At 43.1% G+C, this 21,171-nt stretch overlaps 1 protein-coding gene across 1 annotated transcript; it reads left to right on the top strand.

The window, feature by feature from the left end:
- The first annotated feature begins 571 nt into the window (after window positions 1-571).
- Window positions 572-1,550, top strand: LOC149310689 (ankyrin repeat domain-containing protein 9-like). The gene has a single exon (XM_089528351.1). The coding sequence runs from the start codon at window positions 612-614 to the stop codon at window positions 1,488-1,490; it is 879 nt and encodes a 292-aa protein (XP_089384477.1). The 5' UTR covers window positions 572-611; the 3' UTR covers window positions 1,491-1,550.
- The last annotated feature ends 19,621 nt before the right edge of the window (window positions 1,551-21,171 follow it).

Below are 21,171 nucleotides of genomic sequence, written 5' to 3'. Positions count from 1 at the left end.
TATTTTTGTAATATTTTCAAGGTGTGTGTGTGTGGGGGGGGGGGGGGAGATGGCCTTGAGGGGCCAACACATCAATCCCTATACAAGTCTGGCAGCTCTTGGTCTTCAGGATACTCACCCAGTGCTGTGAGTCTTTATTCCACCAAAATGCCTTCTCTGATTGGGACCAGAATACAGACACAAACCTGCTTATCTTGCAATGCTAATTATACCCCCTCTAGAAAGCTCTCTCTTGAGCTAATTTTTTGCACCCAGAGCTACCAGGATTCTATTCACCAGTGTGCTCTACAGAGAGAAGCGATTGCCATTACTGCCTGCCTACAAGCATGTCAATAGTTAACTGAACTGGCAGGATTGTGCTTACCTCAACAAAGCCACTGCAGTGAGAGAGGGAAAACACTGAATGGGAGGAGATGAACAGCCTGTCAGAGAAGGGCTATGCTTTCTAGCTAGTGCAGTCCAGGCTGCTGCAATGACAGTCTGAAGGTTGCAGCAGCAGCAGCAACAGCAGCAGCTTCTGACATCTGCATTCAAATCGAACTCCAGCCTTCCATTGTAAGGAAAACCACTATTCTGCAGAAAAGGGCTTGCTTGTCGGGGATCCTTGAGACATGGCCAATAATAACCAGGCCAGCTTACAGGATGCCCAAAGCAGGCATTGCAAGTTTTTATCATATATGTTTTACCAGGCTGTCCGAGACCACAAGCCTGTATGGATGCTGGAAGATATGAGGACTATGGAATATTTTTACTGGGAGGAAAATGACACCCAGAGGACATATTCACCATCGGAAGCTCTACTCTATGCAGTGGTGCATAACCACTTGCCTTATGCCCAATATCTGCTGTCTCATTTTCCAGAGGAGGCACTCAAAGTCCCCGGAGAACATTTCTGCTACTGCCCATCCTCTGCCCCTCACTTAGCCATGGCTGTAACTTATGACAGGAGAGACATTTTGGGGTTGATCATCAGCATCGCACACAAGCTGCCCAGCTTGAACTCCTACATCAACAGGACCGGCTGCTTTCACCTGGAAGATGGAAAGACTCCCCTACATCTTGCTTGTGAGCTTCTGAGGTCAGAGACTGTCCTCATCCTCCTAGGGAATGGGGCCTCCCCCAGGATAGAAGACAGCAAAGGGCTCACCCCCCTGGATGTCATCCTCGAGCAGATGTGGGACTCTAAAGTCAATGTGGCATCCAAAAAGCGTTGTCTTGATTACCTTTTGCTGTTCATGCCCAGCCCCCGGTTCAAGATGCAGAAGGTCCTGCAGGAGCATCCAGAACACTGGACCGTTTTGCTAGGGGAAGACAAGTTCAACAGCCTGGTGGGGAAGACACCTGCATCCTTATACCTTCAAGCTATGCAAACCATACTCCAGACTCTCCCTCCTTCCCATTTCCCTAAAAGCATCCAGGAACTACCTATACCTCAGGCATTAAAGCCCTTGCCTTGTCTGGGCAGACAGCATCCAAGGGAAAAATGGTAAACGTGTTTCCATATTCCCTTTTTTCAATTCAAATGTTACCAGTTCAGGTGGATTTTCAGTGGTGCTTTAGGCTGCAAACCAAACCCCAGTTTAATTTTGCTTGTGCTAAATGGGATTACTCTCCCATAAACCATAGAAGGATTGCTGCCTTATGGGAGTTTACTGCCCAGTTGCCTCGAGTTTTGGGGTTTTAAAAAAATTGAAATCTGGGTAGTTGTTTCTCCCTGGTTTCTTTGAAAATCCTAACCTTAATGTATTTCATGGAATGTCCATTGTTCATTATTATTATTATTATTGTAAGCACAGCACTTTCAAAAGGGAAAAAAATATGTTTTGTTTTGTGTGTGTGAAAGATTAAAACAAAACAGTTTCCAATTTTATATTTTGCCCATGGAGATCAATGTAGCAGAATTCCTGTTCATTATTTGTATTTGATGTAAATTATCCAGACTAAGGTAAGGCCAGCATATCCAGAGAACACTGGACTATATGGAGTAAGGATCAGATTCTGCATACAACTGGGTTGCTCACCTAGCATCTGAGATGTAAAGAATCTGTGTGCAGGATTGCAGACTGTGGTATTCTACCAGATCACTGTAGTGTTACAGGAGTATCGGAGGGAGGGATTGAAGCAGGGGCTGAGAAATAAATTGCCACAGCCCTGTGAGAAGTCCTACAAGATTCTGCAGTGTCATCTTTATAAAAGAATCATACTTTGGGAAGGATTGAAGGGCTCACAGATGCCCACAATCCTGTCATTTATTGTTAAAGCTAGGCGAGGTTTAATTTTAATTTAATTTTATTTTATTCTGCTTTCTGTGAGGAAGGGGGAAATGCAAGTCACAGTCTGCCAGAGGAATTCCCTCTCCAATATATCTCCTTTAAGGAGTCTCTATAATTTCAGAAGTGTAGAGACAGTTTGCATCTCTTCTTGCAGTGACAAAAAAAAAGACAAAAAAAGAACCAATGTTAAGGAAAATGAAATCCACCCACCACAACACACATACTGAATGTTTCAAAAGATGGTATGTAATCCTATTGAGAAGTGCACTGTATAGGCAGATCTGATAATCTTGGAGAAGGAACCCCAACTGTCTTAGAGTTGGACTGTAACTCCCACCATTCCTCACCATTGCTGCCTAGGCCTGGTTGAAATTACCAACCAATAGTACCTGAAAACTGCAGGTCTCCCACTTCTGTCTTAGAGGATTATGGCTTGCCAGTGAATAAGAGGACAGTTTGACAGTTTTCTTTCCAATTAGAGTTTAGTAAATTGACATGTTTGCTGGTGAACATGCTGCTTCCCATGTTTCCATCCCAGCATATTCCCTTAGATATTCCTGTAGACAGTGCTACTCAACATTGTGGTTCATGGACTAGTGTTGGTCCACAAGCCATTGAGAAGAGAGCAGGAACCTGAGGTTGCCCATTAACTTTTATAACCAGGCCAATAGACCAAGTACAAATGTCACCATGATGTATTGCCTTTCTGTTTAAATTATTGTAGCTTTGATGAGAATCCATGTCCTCTTTTAGTGAAGTATGAGTGGTCACCCTATCGGATATAACTTTACTGTGAAAAGATACTATGATTAGTAAATAAATACTCTCCTATTGCTCTCCATTGTTGGTTACTTATAAACCACCACCACCCCACACAGAAAACAAACAAACAAACAAACAAAAAACAAAAACATCTCTATGCAACAATTCTGCAGCAAATAGAGAAGCTGTGTCTGCTGAATTTTGCCATATTGATATTAAAGTCACAAAAACCTCTTTAAAAACAAAACAGAAAGAAGGTATAGCAATATTATTCTATTACATCTTATTGCACTGAATCTTCATGGTCATTTCTTGATCATCTTGCAGCCCATACAATTTCCTTGGCCTTTTCAGCTTTCTTTTTTAAAAAGTGTATTGAAAAATTGTCTTTCTATTAGCTCCAGGAAGGCTCCTGTGCTAATGCAACAGGGGGACATAAGACTGACATCTCCAGAGCTTTCCTCTGGCAGCTATTAAAGGCATCAGAATTCATTTGTGATACAGAAAAAAGAGGAAAAATCCCCAACAACCCCGCTTGCATAGATACATGAAATATAAAAGTCAAAAAATGCTTTAAATCACAGTGGGGCCTTGATATTGACTGGAATTTGGTTCCAGGACCCCCATGGATACCAAAATCCATGGATGCTCAAGTCCCATTAAATACAATGGCATAGTAAAATTGTGTGTGTCATAAAATGGCAAAATCAAGGTTTGCTTTGGGAATTTATTTATTTTTGTAATAATTTCAAAGTGTGAATGCTTGGTTCCATGTATAAAAACAACTGTAGATATGGAGGGCTGTCTGCATTTGATACCACACACACACACCCTTGCTTGATTCAAGCAATAATAAAACATTAATAAAATCACAAATAAGAACAGTAAATGTACCAGTTCGTTTCCACACACTAATCTCCCAGTGCTCATGCTTAATATTATGCCATGCCTCAATGATCCATCATACTTTAGCTGCCATTTCTGAGAGTTCAAATTTCTCATCTTTGTTTCTTGGAAAGGAAAATGTACCATCAAATCAGATTCTTTTACAGACTATAGAAACCACAGCAGGCAATATTTTTGAAGAATCCTCTACTACACCTGACTGCAGTCTGTCACTATTCAAAGGTTGTTTCATTCTCTGTAGAGAAAGAGCTAAGAAGGTTGATTAACAGAGTTGCTGCATGGAGACAATTTGTTTAAGGAATCTTGCAGAAAGTAGATTTAAATCAGTTCTCAAAGTTACAGAAACCAAGAAACAATGCAGCTTTCTCCCATCTAATTGGATGCTTCATCAATAGAACAATAGAGAGATCCCTACGGCTGGTGCCTAGCCTGAGCCCTGAGGAAATTGCTGTTGGAATTGTTTGGGGGGGGGGGGGATTGGCATGGTGTTCATGTAGTTTCTATTGAAACCACAGCTTCTAATTTAGATGTCAGCAGAGGAAAGATAAGAACAGGGCTGAAGACCGAATGGGAATATCCATCTCCAAGAAAAGCCATGATTAGGTAAAAAAGGAAGTATATTTTATTGGGCATTTTCATACAGCTTTAGAGCATTCTTGAAAATGAATGAAATGTCAGAATTTCCATTTAGAACAAGTGTAGTGGGCAAAATAAAATCTGGGAGCCACACACAACTCCTCTGAGCAGGGGTGAATAAAAGGGTTTGGCAAACATAATTGCTCCAAAATACCTCAAAATCCACTCTAGGGGTGTGTGGAGGGTGTATCCACCATGGTTTAAGCCCTCCTGGTTCCCCTAGGGGTCAATTTTTCCCCAAAATATTTTTTAAAAAGGTAATCCTCCAAATACCCAAAATGTTCTCTAGGAGGGACATGGGTGCATTTCTATTGCATTTTATGCCTCCCCCCCCCCCCCCGGCCAATTTAGGTCAGAAGAGGTCTTTTTGAAGTAAGAAGTGACTTCTGCTTACTTCCCATTTGTTTGTTTGTTTGTTTTTCAAAAGACCTCTCCCAGGCCTAAAATGGCCTAGGAAAACCTCAAAACACAGTGAAAATGCCCCTTGTGTCTCCTAGAGGGCATTTGGGATCAATCCTTTGGTGGGTGGTGGTGGAGCAGATGAATTGAAGGGGTGCACCCTTCAAAGATCTCCGGGGAAAGGCTACCTTAGCCTTCCACAGTTACTCACGCCTGATTTAGAGAGAGGATGTTGAATGTTCTGAATGAAATTTCTGGAATGTAGGATTGAATTCCTGGTAAACAGAATCCTCAGAGGGGTATAGACCAGTGTTTGGGGGCCTGGAAGAGAACTTCTGGTTCAGTGTCTTCTTGAGCTGCCAGAGCAAAATGTGTAAAATGGAGGACGTGCATGTGTGGCACTCCAGATTTCATTGAATGACTACACTGCCCATCAGACCTGATCATTACTCATATTAATTAGGCATCAACTGGAGTCCAACAGCACCCAGTTCTCAACAAATTGATATTTTTAAAGTATTCCTGGATATTCCTGGAAGGTGAAGAGGTGGTTTCGTTATTACCTGTGAGACATTGTTAATATAAAATGGAAAAAAAAAATTCAAGAGATTTACCCACCCAAATAATAAATACCTGGTAGGCCTATGTATTTCCTGAAAACCTAAATGAAAATTCTGGCTTATTTGGCTTATCTGACTGAGAGAATCTACCAGCCTGTTATATTAATGGTACCTGATGTCCCCATAGTGGGGACATCAACCTATTACTAGGCTACTAGGGCTACTACTTGGCTGATTCTTCTGGGGATTGGAAATTACTAAATGATCAAAAAAGCATGTCTTTGTCCAATCTTGTGTGTTTCATAATAGCTTGAAGGGCAGAAATCAACAGGAGCTACATTTAGTTTCATATATGCTTACTTCTGCACATCAGACTGTTTTTGAACACACCATTATCGTGACTGTTTTATAAATCAATGCTGAATTTGAGCATGGCTTTTTGAAACTGGGCTGCAGTGCTAGGCAACATCTATTTGCCAATATACTAGTATGCAATTATATTAACACATGAACATTAGCAGTAACCGAGGTAGCATGTGAAAACCTTCCTAACTGATTTGAGTACTGCTTTCTGCCTCCCTGTAATCATTTGCAGTACAGTGCAGTGCAGCACTTGGTATCTCTGCTGGCGTTTGTTTCCAAGATTGCCCCCATGCATGGATACTGAAATCCATGAATGCTCAAGTCCTATTATATACAAAAGCATAGTAAAATATTGTCACTTATATAAAATGGCAAATTTAAGGTTTGCTTTTGTACAGTAGAAACTGTGGATGCAGAATCTGTGGATATGGGGGCCAACTGTACTGCATATTATTATTGAAAATATATTCCTGATTCCACGTCTGTCATGCTCTCACTTATGACAAGTTGTACACAATGTTACCATAATCAGTTTGGCATAATATCAGTCTCTAAGGCTTTAACCTATGAAGTAAATTCTGTGATGCCCAAGAACTACCAGCTGAGACTCATAGCTAATGTAGAGTGGAGTCAAAGCCAAAAATAAGTGGGGCTTGAAACTTTGCAAAATATTGGCTGGCACCCTGATAGTGACATGCAAATGGAAGGTTATGCCTGTGTATAATATTTTTGGTCATGACAAATGGAGCAATTCAGAACCTTCATCTCCTACAACTCTCTTTCTGAGTCACCTAGCTGCTTTCTGGCTTGGGCTTCCCCTGTCAACCATTCAATGGCCAAACCCAGAGGAGAGAGGCAGCCAGAAAGCCAATTGGCTTTCTTCCTACAGCTACCTACAGGAAGCAAAAGACATCTTCTTGGACCTCCTGGGCATCCTCTAGAAGTCCACAAGGATGCCATCTTCCTCCCGCTAGCGATGTGGGAATGAAGCTGTCTGCTTGCTTGGCTGTGCTCACCCTCTCTTTGATCTCTCCTGGCCACTGAATGGCCATGGGGAAGGGGTGCCTGGTCAGAAAACAAGTAAGTTGAGCATGGGGAAAGATAGGTAGCTATGCCTGTAGAACTGTATGATTTATCAGTACAGTTTTGGCCTATATACAGTATCTTTCTCTGTGCTACCCATGTCTGTAGGCTCATTGGTTGTATTTGCACCACACTTGTGTATCAGCTTCCCACCACCCCATCATAAGGAATTGTAGGATATGTAGTTCTATGAGATACTTAGAATTTTCTTAGAAATCCCTGCTGAAAGCTGTGGTCCATTCCCCTGATTTCAGGTACTGTGAGTGTTTTTCTACAGTGCAACATTGAATTAATGTAGTCCTCAGTTTCATTCTTTACAGCGAGGGGATCAAGGGCAAAGAGTAGAGTTCTCTAGCCCTATTGCATGAGAAAAGAAAGCTGAAACAGAGCAGGACAGTAGCAGCTTTCTCCATACCTCTCTGCATGTCACTGTAGCACTTCGGTTTTCTTCCCAGGGGAGACAATCATGTGCCTTTTGTAGCACTGGGAAAATCTGTACTAAAAAAGTCATACTTTTACAACCATCTCCCTCAGAAAGAGAATGGAAGTGCTACATAAGAATACGGAGAGGCAAGGAGGAAACCGCTACTCTTCCACTCTGTTTCAGCTTTCTTTTCTCATGCACTAAAGCTCATCAAGTTGAAATCCCAAACATTCTTGGAAGAGTGGCAGGGCAATCAAAACAGTATGAATGTTTCAAGGTGTAGTGCCTGTACACACATTGTTTTAGCATCTTTGCTGTACATAGTGGACAATGGGTGGATTGATCATCCATGGGTGTTATTAGGCCTTCATTAGCATTCAGAGGCCAGGTTCATACACAACCACTATGTTTGTAAGATAGCACTATAGGCACAGCTGATTAATAATTAATAATAAATTCCCTGCATTACACTTTAAGCATTGAGAATGCACAGCAATGTTCATGCTTCCATCTCACATCTGTGGCACCAGGGCCACATATGAGCTGAGCCACAGGATCGTGGAAAGAAACCAAGGATTATGGCACTCTCCTGGGGTTGGCTTGTTTCTTCATCTAATGCAGGGACAAGAGTCCTGATAACTTCCAGATGTTTTTGACTTCCAGTTGTTTTCAACTACCCAACCAATCTGGCCAAAGATCAGAAATGATGGAAGATACAGTCCAAAACATCTGTGGGGATATTTTGACCTATCCTGATCTTGTTCCCCCCACTGTATGAGAAAGTAGTACTTCTGCAACCAAGTCTACCTCGGATCCATTGGCATTTAATTTTGTTAATTAAAAAAATCAGCATAGATAACTTTCAAATATAAGCCTTCTGTGCCCATCAAACCTTTGTGTCTGTTTATCTGGGCGTGTCCAAAGTGTCCAAGGGAGTGGTAATCTTTATATATGCACAAAATATATCAGTATGGCTCATCTTTATAATCAAACAGAATGTGTGTGGAACTAGGGTGTCCTGTAGCAAATCTGACAGTAGAAATGCTTTGAGTTTTCAAGCAAAGAGAAAGAGAAGAAACAATTTATTAGTAAGAAATCAGCTTAGACAATTTTTATTTTATATAAAGTTTGACAACAACATGACAAGAGTTTGGGCTAGTCATACATGATCCCAGAGGGATTTAGGACTCATGCACACTTGTTTGATTGTTGTAGCACAGAATTTTCCAGTCTTCTTCCAAGGTTGCACTACTGTTGCAGGAGCATCACATTTTCCGAATACTCAAAACCCGCTATTTGGAAACTGGGGAAATGGGATAAACACCCACTCTCCAAGCTTGTTCATTGCAGCTTAGTTATCATTGATGGAACATTACTTGCAAGCATTAAAATACCTAAATGGTAACTGTGTGGAAGAATTTGTGTTTGATTCTTAGTATATAATAACTGGGAAAATGAGCTGTGATCCAAAAAGTGTCAGGTTCAGATGTAATCTCAGCTGTGAACTCGAAAGGTGGCCTTATGCAAGCCAATGTTATCAAGGCTACAGCTTTCCATCTATAGTATGGAAATAATAATAATGATCCACTTTACTGGGCTGTTATAAGGAATAACAGCCCAGGAATATAAGGGATGTTATTTGCTTTAAAGCCAACATTGACTTAGAGAGAACCTATAATGGGGGGGGGGGGGGGTGGTGGTGGTAAGGTTTGCTGCTGCTTTTCTCTAAGGCTGAGCATGTGACTTGCCCAAGGTCTACCAGTGGGTTTCCATGGCTGAGCAGGGTTTCAAACTCTGGTCTCATAGAATAATAGAGTTGGAAGAGACCATGAGGGCCATCCAGTTCAATTCTTTGCCATGCAGCAATACACATGGCCATCCAGCCTATGTTTTTCAAAACCTCAAAAGAAAGAGACAGCACCACATTCTGAGGCAGCGTACTGTTGAAAAGCTCTTACTGTCAGGAAGTTTTTGCTAATGTTTATGTGGAATCACTTTCTCTGGTCTCTTCTAGGTGTGCTACAGTCCTAGTCCATCGCTTAGGCCACTATACCACACCAGCTGTCAATGACGCTTGAAACTACTGTACATATTCAGAGCACTGCCTCCAAGAAGGCTAAGAAACAGATGCCTTGGTCCAATTACCAGTCCCAATTAGAGTAAACCCATTTGATCACTTAGTGAACTGTAAACCCCACTGATCTAATGTTACCACTCTAGCTGAAAGTAGCAGTTGGGTAAAGGCTAGAGCAGTGATTCCCAAACTTTGGTCTTCCAAGCGTTTTGGACTTCAACTCCCAAAAGCCCCAGCCATCTTGGTCAACAGTCAAGAATTCTGGGAGCTAAAGTCCAAAACATCTAGTGGGTTAAAGTTTGGAAATCACTGGGCTAGAGGTTCAGTCCCTTTGAGCACAATCAACTGAATTCTGTGTTTGAATGCTGAACGTTTTAAAAAAATCAGTTTCAAAAATAAAAATACATGTTTTGCTTGACCAAATAAATAATTAATAAAACCAGAAAAACTGCTAATTGGGGAAGGAGTTGTGTATTTGTTTCAGCTATTCACATTCTCCCTTAGTACTTAAGTTTCCATTGGGACAGTTTGATGTTTACTGATAAGCCAATCACTGAATGTAGCTTTCTTATATGGTGAAGCCATATTTTGTAATTTAAGATTCTTTCCATCTCTCTTCCTTCCCTTATATTACAAAAAGAAAAAGAAAAAAGGACCATGTCACTGTACTTTACTCTCTGCATGTTAAAAGATGAAGATCGTAATATGTACAAAAAGGAAGTTACTTTTATGTTGATAACAAATAATATTTTATCCATAATAAATCTTGAACAGAAACTGGACTGGTTTATTTTATTGGGCATTGCATTCATTCTGTCTCTTATTTTCACCTGCATTGTTTTCTTCGCTGTTTTATCTTGCCCATATAAATCTTTTTTGCATTGGCAAGACAAAACTTACCAGTATTCCAAAGAACAAAGCAAAGCACAATTATCATCGAGATGGGAGTTCCATTTTAACAGTATATGAGAGTTCTGGGAAAACATGTACTCTTCTTTCATTGTTAATTGAAACGGGAATTGATGTAGCTCAGCGGCTGTTTCTGTATTCACTTCTGGTTATCTCCAGGAAGGCCTGGGAAAGGTCTCTGTCCAAAGCCTGAAGAGCAGCTACCCATCAATGTAGAAACAACTGTGCTCAATGGATTAATGGTCTGGGCTGAGTGTAAAGCAGTTTCCTACATTAAAATCAAATCACAGAGCAAATAGAAAAGAGACTCCCTTAAAAACATGGGTCAATATTGTGTTGTTTGGTGTAACTCTGTTGGCACAATGAACAGGAGTAGCAGCACACAAACAAAGAATAAGATAAATGTGGAAATGGCAAGGGGGGAAGCCATTTGACTGCTCTCCAGAAAAGAAGCTGTTGGCTTCCAGTAGGCTACTCACAAGCTGCCAGCTTCCTCTCTGGATGGTGAAATCCTCTCTGGATTTCTTCTTTCTTCCCACTACACTGTGTGACCCTGAAAAAGTTGCACTACCCTGGTAAAATGGACCAAATGTCTAGCCCTGGTGTTTACCCAACTGAAAAAATACAAATACAAATAATAATAATAATAATAATAATAATAATAATACATTTATTTATATACTGCCTTTCCAAAAGATCAAGGCAGTAATTCGGGTTCATAACCCAAGAATGTAAAGGAAATTATTTTTTTTGATTGGGGAGATTTTTTAAATCTCATCTTTCAGCCTCGACAGACTGATAATAAAGGCTGACATCGGGGTGGAGTGGGGGTGTGGTGTCCATACAATGCATGCACTGACTCCGCCCCATGCTGTTGTGTCACTGCATGCCCCACCACATGGTGGGCAGTGTCACAGCACTCCTCTGGCGGTGCTTCCAATGCCAAAGGAGCGCCAAAAAAACTGTCGTGCCGGCAGCTATGGCACCCTTTCCGTGGCATAGAAAGGAGCTGCTTTTTTTAAAAAAAAGCTCCTCCTATGTGCCAAATATTCGTACTCATGATGCAAGTGTGGCGCCATGACGTTCAGATGCTGCGCCATGCTTGTGTCATCATGGCGGCCCCCATGTGGACGGGGGTGTTTCATGATGGTGTCACCGCCGCAGACTAGGGCTCAGGACCATGCGGTTGCTCCACAATCTTGAGCCCTAAAATCAGACCCAGACTGCCGCTTTCCGGCAGTCTGCACCGGGCCCTAGTTTCCTCTCTCCTTCCAGCAGCCCAAAGCAAAGAGAGCAACTTAAATCCAGTGATGTATACTCGAGTCGATTGACTTGCACTAAAGTTGAACTCAAGTCACTTCAGTGAGTTGACTTGGACATGACTCAACAATAAATGATACACTGATACACTAATGATATAATGGTATCATTAGGGTTGGCATCACCTGGTGTGGTAACTCATGGTGTCATACCCCCCCCCCATGACCTCCTCCCATATTACAGCATACAGAATCCTTAGTAATATTTTTGATACTGATGTTACTCATGAATTATAATTCATGTATATCACTGAATGTAATGGTAATAGTTGTGTCATAAACAACTAGGACATTTAAAATTACATCTTTAAATCACATAAACACAGCCAAAATGTATTCACAGATAAAAAGTAAAAATTTGGTAAGATGAGATGCTTTTAAAGTAAATTTTAAAAATATATATATATATATATAAATTTAAAATATTTTAATTTTTTTTAAAAAAATAAAAAATTAAAATTGATTTTTAAATATTTCTTTTAAAAAATAAAAACCCTCATTTTTCCTCCCACTGAGCCTTGCCCCACTTATGCAGGCACTTCAGTGTTTTGAAGGACACAGAAAAACACCATAGCCCATTTCTGACAAAAGGCAGATGTTTGAGAAGCAGTGGTGTCATACATGTACACACACACACACACACCTCATACAGTGAAGATTTAGATGGGAGTGATCAATGTGAGATTCAGTCTGGAAAGGAAAAAAAAAATCTGTTGGTTCTGTTGGTTAACCAGACAGCCAACCTAGGGTTGGAACTACAACCTGTTTTGAATGGGACTGCACTACCTCTGAAGGACCAGATTGAGTGGAACAATCCTGCAGGGCCATGAAACCAAAAATACCTTTTGCCCAGCTTCATTTTGTGCACCAACTGTTTTCCTTCCTAAGGCTGACATAATAATAATAATATAAATATTTATTTATATCCTGCCTCTTCTGCTTTGAGGATCAAGGTGGGTAACAGCAAAGTGAATACAATATACAACAATAAAAACAACATGCCCCACAAGACCCCACATGGCCACAATATTTCAATTTGTTGTGGTTGTTGTGGTTGTTATGTCCTTTCAAGTCAGTTCTGACTTATGATGAGCCGATAGTGATAGCCCTTGGCAAGATTTATGTAGAGGAAGTTTGCCATTGCCTTCCTATAAGGCTGAGAGCAAGTGACTTGCCCAAATTCACCCAGTGGGTTTCCATGGATAGGCAGGGATTTGAAGCAACCAGATTGGTATCCAGTTTGTATCCTGGTTTGATTCAAAGGTGTTGGAGTTTTCCCCCCTACAAAGTCCCAGAATATTGGAAAGATCACATTCTTGAATGTGAGCCTACCTCGAATTTGCGATCCTCAGTGTAAGCCCTGTTGTGTGGCCCACTTTTGTTAGGAGCCATGTTGTACAGAAGTCAGGGATTTCCTGTTGCAGCACTTTGGTTATGGAAATCCCTCTCAAGGGAAGTTAGGGCAGCTCCACCCTTCCTGAGCTTTGGGAGTTTGCTGAACAATAGTATTCATATGACCTTTAATTTTTAAAACTACTTTTAAATATTGGTTCTAATCTGTGTTTTTAATTTCCTCCCATCTATTTTATTTCCCCTCTCTCTAGGTCTCCTGCTGGGGTGAAATGAGATGAACAAATATTTTTAATGCCTGCCTGCCTGCCTGCCTGTCTGCATACGTAATAATAATAATAATAATAATAATAATAATAATAATACATTTTATTTGTATACCGCTTTTCCACAGATCAAAGTGGTTTACAGCCGTAGAAAACCATTACAACCATAAAAAACCGTTACAAAACATCTCTAGATAAAAACCCAATTATACAAAATTTAAAACACAGTCATACAGCAAGGTAAGGCAGGGAATCAATGGCATTAGCATACACAACTTCATTTATCAGGGGGGAAGGCTTGACAAAAAAGGAAGGTTTTAAGCCTTTTTAAAAATGTTTCTAGGGGCATCGTCAAACAGAGCTCCTCGGGAAGGCTATTCCATATTCACGGGGCCATCACTGAAAAGGCCATCTGGGATGTAGAAACATATTTGGAAGGTGGAATTTCCATAAGATTCTTCCTGGATGTTCTGAGTGTGCGGGGCAGATTATATGGGGAGATGCAGTTCCTCAAGCAACTCGAGCCCAAGCCATGTAGGGCTTTATAGGTAATAACCAACACCTTGTATTGCGCTCGGAAGCGAATAGGCAGCCAGTGAAGATCTTTTAAAATAGGTGTTATATGGTCAAACCTAGATGTACCGGTGACCAGCCTGACTGCCATATTTTGTACTAACTGAAGCTTCCAGGCTTGGTACAAGGGTAGCCCCATGTAGAGCGCATTACAGAAATCTAGATGAGAGGTTACCAGAGCATGTACCACAGTTTCAAGGTCCCTTTGGCCCAGGTAGGGTCGCAGTTGGCGTATCAACCGAAGTTGATAGCAAGAACTTCTGACCGTCACATCTACTTGAGATGACAACTGCAGGGACGAGTCCAGAAGTACTCCTAGACTGCGAACTTCGTCCTTCAGGGGAAGTGTGACTCCGTTCAGGACAGGTGGACAAATTTCCTTCCCCAGGCCTGGGGGACCTATCACCAGTACTTCCGTTTTCTCTGGATTCAGACTGAGTTTGTTTTCCCTCATCCAGCCCATTACCGACTCCAGGCAGGCATTCAGAGGAGAGACACCATCCTTAGTCACTGCATCATTCAGAGACACAGAGAAACATATTTGGGTGTAATCAGCATACTGATAACACTGCGCCCCCTGTCTCCGGATGATCTCTCCCAGCGGTTTCATGTAAATGTTAAACAAAGTTGGGGGCAAATAGCTCCCTGAGGGACACCAGATGTTAGTTCCCTCTTAGAGGAGCAAGTGTCCCCCAAACTGCACCATCTGGAATCTGCCCGAGAGGTAGGATCGGAACCACTGGAGCGCAGTGCCCCCGATGCCCAAATCCCTCAGGCGTTCCAGAAGGATACCGTGGTCAATGGTATCAAAAGCCGCTGAGATGTCCAAAAGCACTAACAAGGTCACACTTCCCCTGTCGATGCCCAAACGGAGATCATCGACTAAGGCAACCATGGCAGTCTCAACTCCATATCCCGCTCTGAAGCCAGTTTGAAATGGGTCCAGAGAATCGGTTTCGTCCAAAACTACTTGGAGTTGGAAGGCGACTGCTCTCTTGATCACCTTAACCAGAAATGGCAACAATGAGACCGGTCTGTAGTTATTCCTTACCAGGGGGTCTAGGGAGAAGTTTTTTTAGCAACAGTTTAACTGTCGCTAGCTTTAAACTTGATGGAAATTTTCCCTCTCTGAATGATGCATTGATTATATGTTGTAACAACAATGTTACAGTGTTCCCACCCTGGGCGGTCAGCCAAGAAGGACAGGGATCAAGAGAGCATGTTGTCTTCCTAACACTTCCAAGAATCTTGTCCACTTCATCGGTATGTACAAACTCAAAGTGATCCAGTATAACAGAGGCCACGGAAGCTCTGGACACCTCTCTTGTTATTTCTGATGAAGTGCCAGCGTCGAGATCAGCCCTTATCCAAGAGATTTTATCTGCGAAGTTGTTAAAATCATCACAGCAGGCCTTAGTTGGTTCTAAAATAGGGTTCAGAGTGGGAGGAAGCTGAGTCAGCTCCCTCACGACCCTGAACAGCTCTGCTGGATGAGACTCTGCAGATGCAATATGTGCAGCATAGAAAGAATTCTTTGCTGCACTTATTTGCCACTCCATAAGATTTCAAAAGAGCCTGATGGAGTGTCTTGTCTAATAAGTGCTGGTGTCTCCGCCAACTGCGCTCTAGTCGTTGCACGGCCCACTTCATTTCCCAGAGATCTTCTGTGTACCAGGGTTTTTTATTCGAAGCGGGCCGGAAAGGACGCTTAGGAGCGATACTGTGTATAGCCCTGGAGAGGTCGTTATCCTAGATGTTGGTCAGGGCATCAACAGAATCACCGTCAGATCCAACCATAAACCCCTCTAAGGCTTCTTGGAACCTTTTGGGTTCCATCAGCCTTCGAGGGTGGACCATCCTAATAGGTCCTCCACTCCCGGGGGCGATTTGGGTAGTTGCCTTAAGTCGGACCTCGACTAGGAAATGGTCTGTCCATGATAGAGCAGAGGTACTACATACCCCTGCCCACGGACTATCCCAATCCGTACTAAAGACAACATCGAGCACATTACCTGCGCAATGCGTTGGACCCGAGACTAACTGGGACAGGCCCATGGCCATCATGGAAGCCATGAACTCCCGAGCTGCACCTGTCAGATCTTGTGAGCCAGCCTCGAAAGGGATGTTGAGGTCCCCCAGAACAAGAAGTCTGGGAGACTCCAACACCAATTCCGAGACAAGCTGTGTCAGCTCGGCTAGGGAGTCTGTTAAATAATAATAATAAATAAAAATTTTATTTGTATACCACCCTTCCATCGATCAGGGCGGTGAACAACATAATAATACGATACAATAATAACAAAAGACCATAAAGCATAAAAATGAACATACATTAAAAACAGGTTAAAAACACAATCAGCCAACCATCTTGCCGATAGGAGAGGGAGGAAGGCCTTCAGGAACTTCATTCGGGGAATGCAGCTCGAAATAGGAAAGTTTTTAAATCCCTTTTAAACTGAGCCAGGGAGGTAACCGAGCGGAGCTCTGTGGGCAGCATGTTCCAAAGGGCCGGGGCAGCGATGGAATATGTCCTCCTCGTTGTGGAGGTAAGTCTGGCCCCTGGAACCCTGAGTAATTGCTGCCCAGAAGTTCTGAGGGTGCGGGGCGGAATGTATGGGGAGAGGCGGTCCTTCAGGTACCCTGGGCCCAAGCCATGTTAGCCCACGGGGTGGACAATAGACCAACAAAATCCCCAGACTGTCCTTAGCCTTCAGGGTGAGGTAAATACACTCGATGAAGTCCGTTTTCCGGATGGGGTTCCTGGTTAAGGTAAGCGTGTTTTTACCTTAACATACATACATACATATCACTCTGTTTCAGCCCTGGTTTTCAAGTAGAAATCACTTTGGTCATCTTGATGGATAATGTATGCACGCTCAAGAGGAATGTGAACCCTTTCTTTGTACTTCTGGACTTCTGATTTCATATCTTCAACATTTTATAGATGAAAACCATGAACCTGTGGCCAAGCAACATCACAGTATGGTCAAGATGACAATTATTAACAAGGAAGAAGAGACAAGTTAGGACAGGGGTTCCCAACCTCGCGACCCCTTTGGGGGTCACGCCACCCCTTCTCGGGGGTCGCCAGGTTGGGAATCTCCCCACCTCCCCCCTCCCCTTCTCCCCGCAGGTGCCGGCACTGGAGCAGGCATCGGTGGGGAAATAGGAAGGGGGCGGGGCTCCCTCCTTTCCCTTTCTCCCTGCGCGTGCCTGTGCTGGCGTGGGCACGCACAAGAAGGAAGGGACAGGGGGCTGCCTCCTCCTCTCCCTTCCTTCCCGTGGGTGCTTGCACCCGTGAGGAGGAAGGGACGGCGGGGCGCCTCCTCCTCTTCTCCCCAGGGCTGCCAGGCAACCGCAGGGAGAAGGGGACAGGACTGCAAGCCCCAGTGGGCTTTGCAACTGGAAGTTGCGCCCCTTTTCCCTCTGCGGCCTCCCTAATTCGTTGGGAGGCCGGGAAGGGGTGGGACTTCTGGCCACAAAGCCTGCTGGGGCTTGTAGGCAGCCAAAAGTCCCACCCCTTCCCAGCCTCCCAACCAATCAGGGAGGCCGCGGGCGGGACTTTCGTCCCCAATGGGGGTCGTGGCCCAACAAAGGTTGGGAACTGCTGAGTTAGGAGAAGCTGCAGCAGTTCGCTTTTACCTGAATGTATAGGGAAGGTGAAGGTTTTGCCCTCTCTTGTCCTCTCCCCACTGCTGAATTAATTGCATGCAAACTACTTTAGCACTTTGAACTGAGTGTAGCAAATGAGGTAAGCTGAGGACAAAGAGATAAAGTGGGAAGAGGAGCGAGAAACTGGGATATTTTAAAATCAACTGAAAAGTAGGATGATAGAGGACTGTCAGGACTATCTCTGACAAACAGGGACAATGAGAGGATGTGTGCTTTCCAGTACCATCCACTATGATAGCCTTTTGAATAGGCTATCTGAACTGGTGATCAGAAGCACGTATTAGTGGTTCTTGTGTTTCAGAGGTTGCTGGCTAGGAGGAAAAGAGAGAACAAAAAAAATTGTTCTTCTAGCCCTTCCAAAGATAGGTCGTCTGCTGTATTCCCTCCCTTCTTCTCAAACCAGTAATGTCTGCTCCTTGTTCTTTGACCCACTTTGAGAGAGCGACAGCTCAAAAGTACGTAAGTGTAAAATAGTGGGAACAGGCTGTTCCAGGTTACTGTTAACCTACTTTCCCCCACCTGGATCCTGATCAGACATTTACACCAGGGGTGGGAATCGTTCAGCCTTCCTGATGTTGTTGGATTGCAACTCCCAGCTTTCTCCATCATTGGCCATGCTAGCTAGAGGCTGATGAGAGCTGCTTCCAAGAACCTCTGGAGGACTACATGCTTCCCACCCCTGTTTTACATGGGAGTACATAGGTGCACATGCGTCAGACAAGTAATGTTTTCTTGGCACTCTGTTGGGCATGAAGCCATAATTAGCAATAAAGTGACAAGAGAAAGGAACAGCCGTTCAGTACCAAATATGACAAATGCTTCCTTTCAGAGGAACCATTGGGTCAGTACTACATCTTAGTCATATGCCACAAAATTTCTTGAAAAAATACATGGGGTGAACACATGACTAGTAATAATTAATCATTCCTGCAGTAGCTGCCAGTCTACATTATTCAGCATTACCTTCACCAGCATACTGTCACGACAGCACAGATTTTTGGTTCAGAAAAGATGTAATCCTATAGAATGCCCTAAAATCAAAGTCAGCTAATCACATTTTGCTATCTGAGGCACAGAACAAGATCATTCACGTGTCCCAATCCCAGGTGCAAATGTTGACTGCACTAATGACTGAATCTTATTTGGCCTCTGAGTACAGCAGAATCGTTTAGTGGGTCTGGATCAGGAGTGAACAATGTTGGGGATTTGGGAATCTGCACTGGCTTTAGAGGACTGTATCCTGCAAAACAAATTGTTTTCTCCCTCCCTCCTGCTTACCAATGCTTCACTTGCTGGGGGAAAAGGTCCCTTATTTATTTATGCCATAGTGAGGTCAAAAATGCCTTCCCACAGCCCCAGGGGGCATTCTGGGACAAAGCATTGTTTATGTTGGTTCCCAAGAAACCCTAGGGAGGCAAGTAGTCCATGTGCCACACGTTCCCAACTCCTGGCTTGACCAAGCTATGTTTTCTCCAGCTCTTTGCTATCGCTCCATGCCCTCTGAATATCTGCTTCCTGTAGCAGCCACCTCACTCTGTTTAATGTCAAGGATGGCAATGGAGCTGACTGAAAACATGAAACAATCATTAAAATCATAGAATCATAGAATCATAGAGTTGGAAGAGACTGCAAGGGCCATCCAGTCCAACCTCCTGCCATGCAGGAACTCTCAATCAAAGCATGCCCATCCAGCCTCTGTTTAAAGACCTCCAAGGAAGGAGACCCCACTACTCTCTGAGGGAGTGTGTTTCACTGTTGAGCAGCCCTTACTATCAGGGAGTTCCTCTTAATGTTGGGGTGGAACCACTTTTCCCTGTAACTTGCATCCACTGGGTCATGTTCTCTGGAGCAGCAGAAAACAAGCTTGCTCACTCCTCAATATGACATCCCTTCAAATATTTGAACTGGACTATCATATCACCTCTTAACCTTCTTTTCTCCAGGCTAAACATCCCCAGATCCCTAAGTTGTTCCTCAGAGGGCAAGGTTTCCAGACCCTTCACCATTTTAGTCGCCCTCCTTTGGACACGCTCTGGTTTCTCAACATCCTTTTTGAATTGTGGTGTCTAGAACTGGACACAGTATTCCAGATGGGGCCTGACCAAAGCAGAATAGAGTGGCACTATTATTTCCCTTGATCTAGACACTATACTTCTATTGATGCAGCCTAAAATCGCTTTGGTCTTTTTTGCTGCCGCATCACACTGTTGACTCATGTTCAACTTGTGGTCAACTTGGACTCCTAGACCCCTTTCTCATGTAGTTTCCTTAAGCCAGGTCCCCCATCCTATATCTATGCATTTTATTTTTCTAGCCTAAATGCAGTTCCTTACATTTTTCTGTGTTGAATATCATTTTGTTAGCTTTGGCCCAGTTTTCCAGTTTTTTCAGGTCATTTTGAATTTTGATCCTATCCTCTGGGGTGTTAGCTACTCCTCCTAAGTTGGTGTCATCTGCAAATTTGATAAGTATGCCCCCAGTTCAGTCATTGAAGTAATTGATAAAGATGTTGAAAAGCACTGGGCCCAGGACAGAACCCTGTGGCACCCCACTGGTCACTTCTCTCCAGGATGAAAAGAAACCATTGTTGAACACCCTTTGGCTTCAGCCAGTCAGCCAATTACAAATCCATGTAACAGTTGCCTTGTCCAGCTCACATTTTACAAGCTTATCACGAAGAGCTGCAGAAACAGAGCTGCAGTAACACAAGCAATCCCTCTCCTTTCAATGGAAAAACTAGCCTGGATTTGTATTTCAAAAGGATGCCCACCCATAATCCAGTTAAAAATAATTCCCACAGTTCAAGGTCCACTGGAGGCTCCTTCTTCTATCTTCTTTAAAGCAGTGCCCCAGAAGACACTTGGGAAAGGTCTAGCTCAATGGCAAAATATTTGCTTACCACCCAAAAGGAGCTTAGTCCCTAGCATCTCTAGTTGAAAGGATTTTAGAAGATGATGAGTACTGGAGTGTGGAAAAGTTACTTTCTTGAACTAAATGTCACCAAATTTCCTGGCTGGGGATTCTGGAAGTTTTAGTCTAGAAAAGTAATTTTTCCAGGCTCTGAGAGGTACTGTTACTCAGAGTACACAATATTGCTCTAGAAGGACCAATGGTAAGACATAGCACACAGTGACTTCATTTGATGCAGGGAGACTCTCTGGCACTACAGTGGGCCTTGGTATCCACTGGAGTTTGGTTCCACGACTCCCCCATGGAGAACAAAATTTGTGGTTGCTCAAGTTCCATTAAATACAATGGCATAGTAAAATGGTAGTAATAGTAAAACCTGCTAGGTGACCTTGGGCAAGTCACACTCTCTTAGCCTCAGAGGATGGCAGTGGCAAACCCCCTCTGAAGAATCATGTCAAGAAAAACCCATGATAGGTCATCATAAATTGGAAACAACGTGAAGGCACACAACAGCAAACAACACCACTAGCATGGTGAGGCAGGGTGGTGGTGGCAAAGAAGTATCCAACTATACATCTGTAACCAATTTCAGTGCTAAAAAGATGCCATCAGTGCTGTGCTTCAGCTAAATGAGCACTGTTGTTGTTGTTGTTGTTGTTGTTGTTGTTGTGTCTTCAAGTCATTTGTGATTT

Source organism: Sceloporus occidentalis, unplaced genomic scaffold (genome assembly GCF_023333645.1).
Source record: "Sceloporus occidentalis isolate IW3139 unplaced genomic scaffold, rSceOcc1.0.p SCAF_6, whole genome shotgun sequence".
NCBI classification, from domain to species: domain Eukaryota; kingdom Metazoa; phylum Chordata; class Lepidosauria; order Squamata; family Phrynosomatidae; genus Sceloporus; species Sceloporus occidentalis.
The sequence above is the reverse complement of the archived record's forward strand: the minus strand, read 5'-3'. Positions and strand labels throughout refer to the sequence as shown.

Excerpts from the sequence above, each read along its gene's own strand:
- LOC149310689 (XM_089528351.1), top strand. The coding sequence starts at position 612 with ATGGCCAATAATAACCAGGCCAGCTTACAGGATGCCCAAAGCAGGCAT.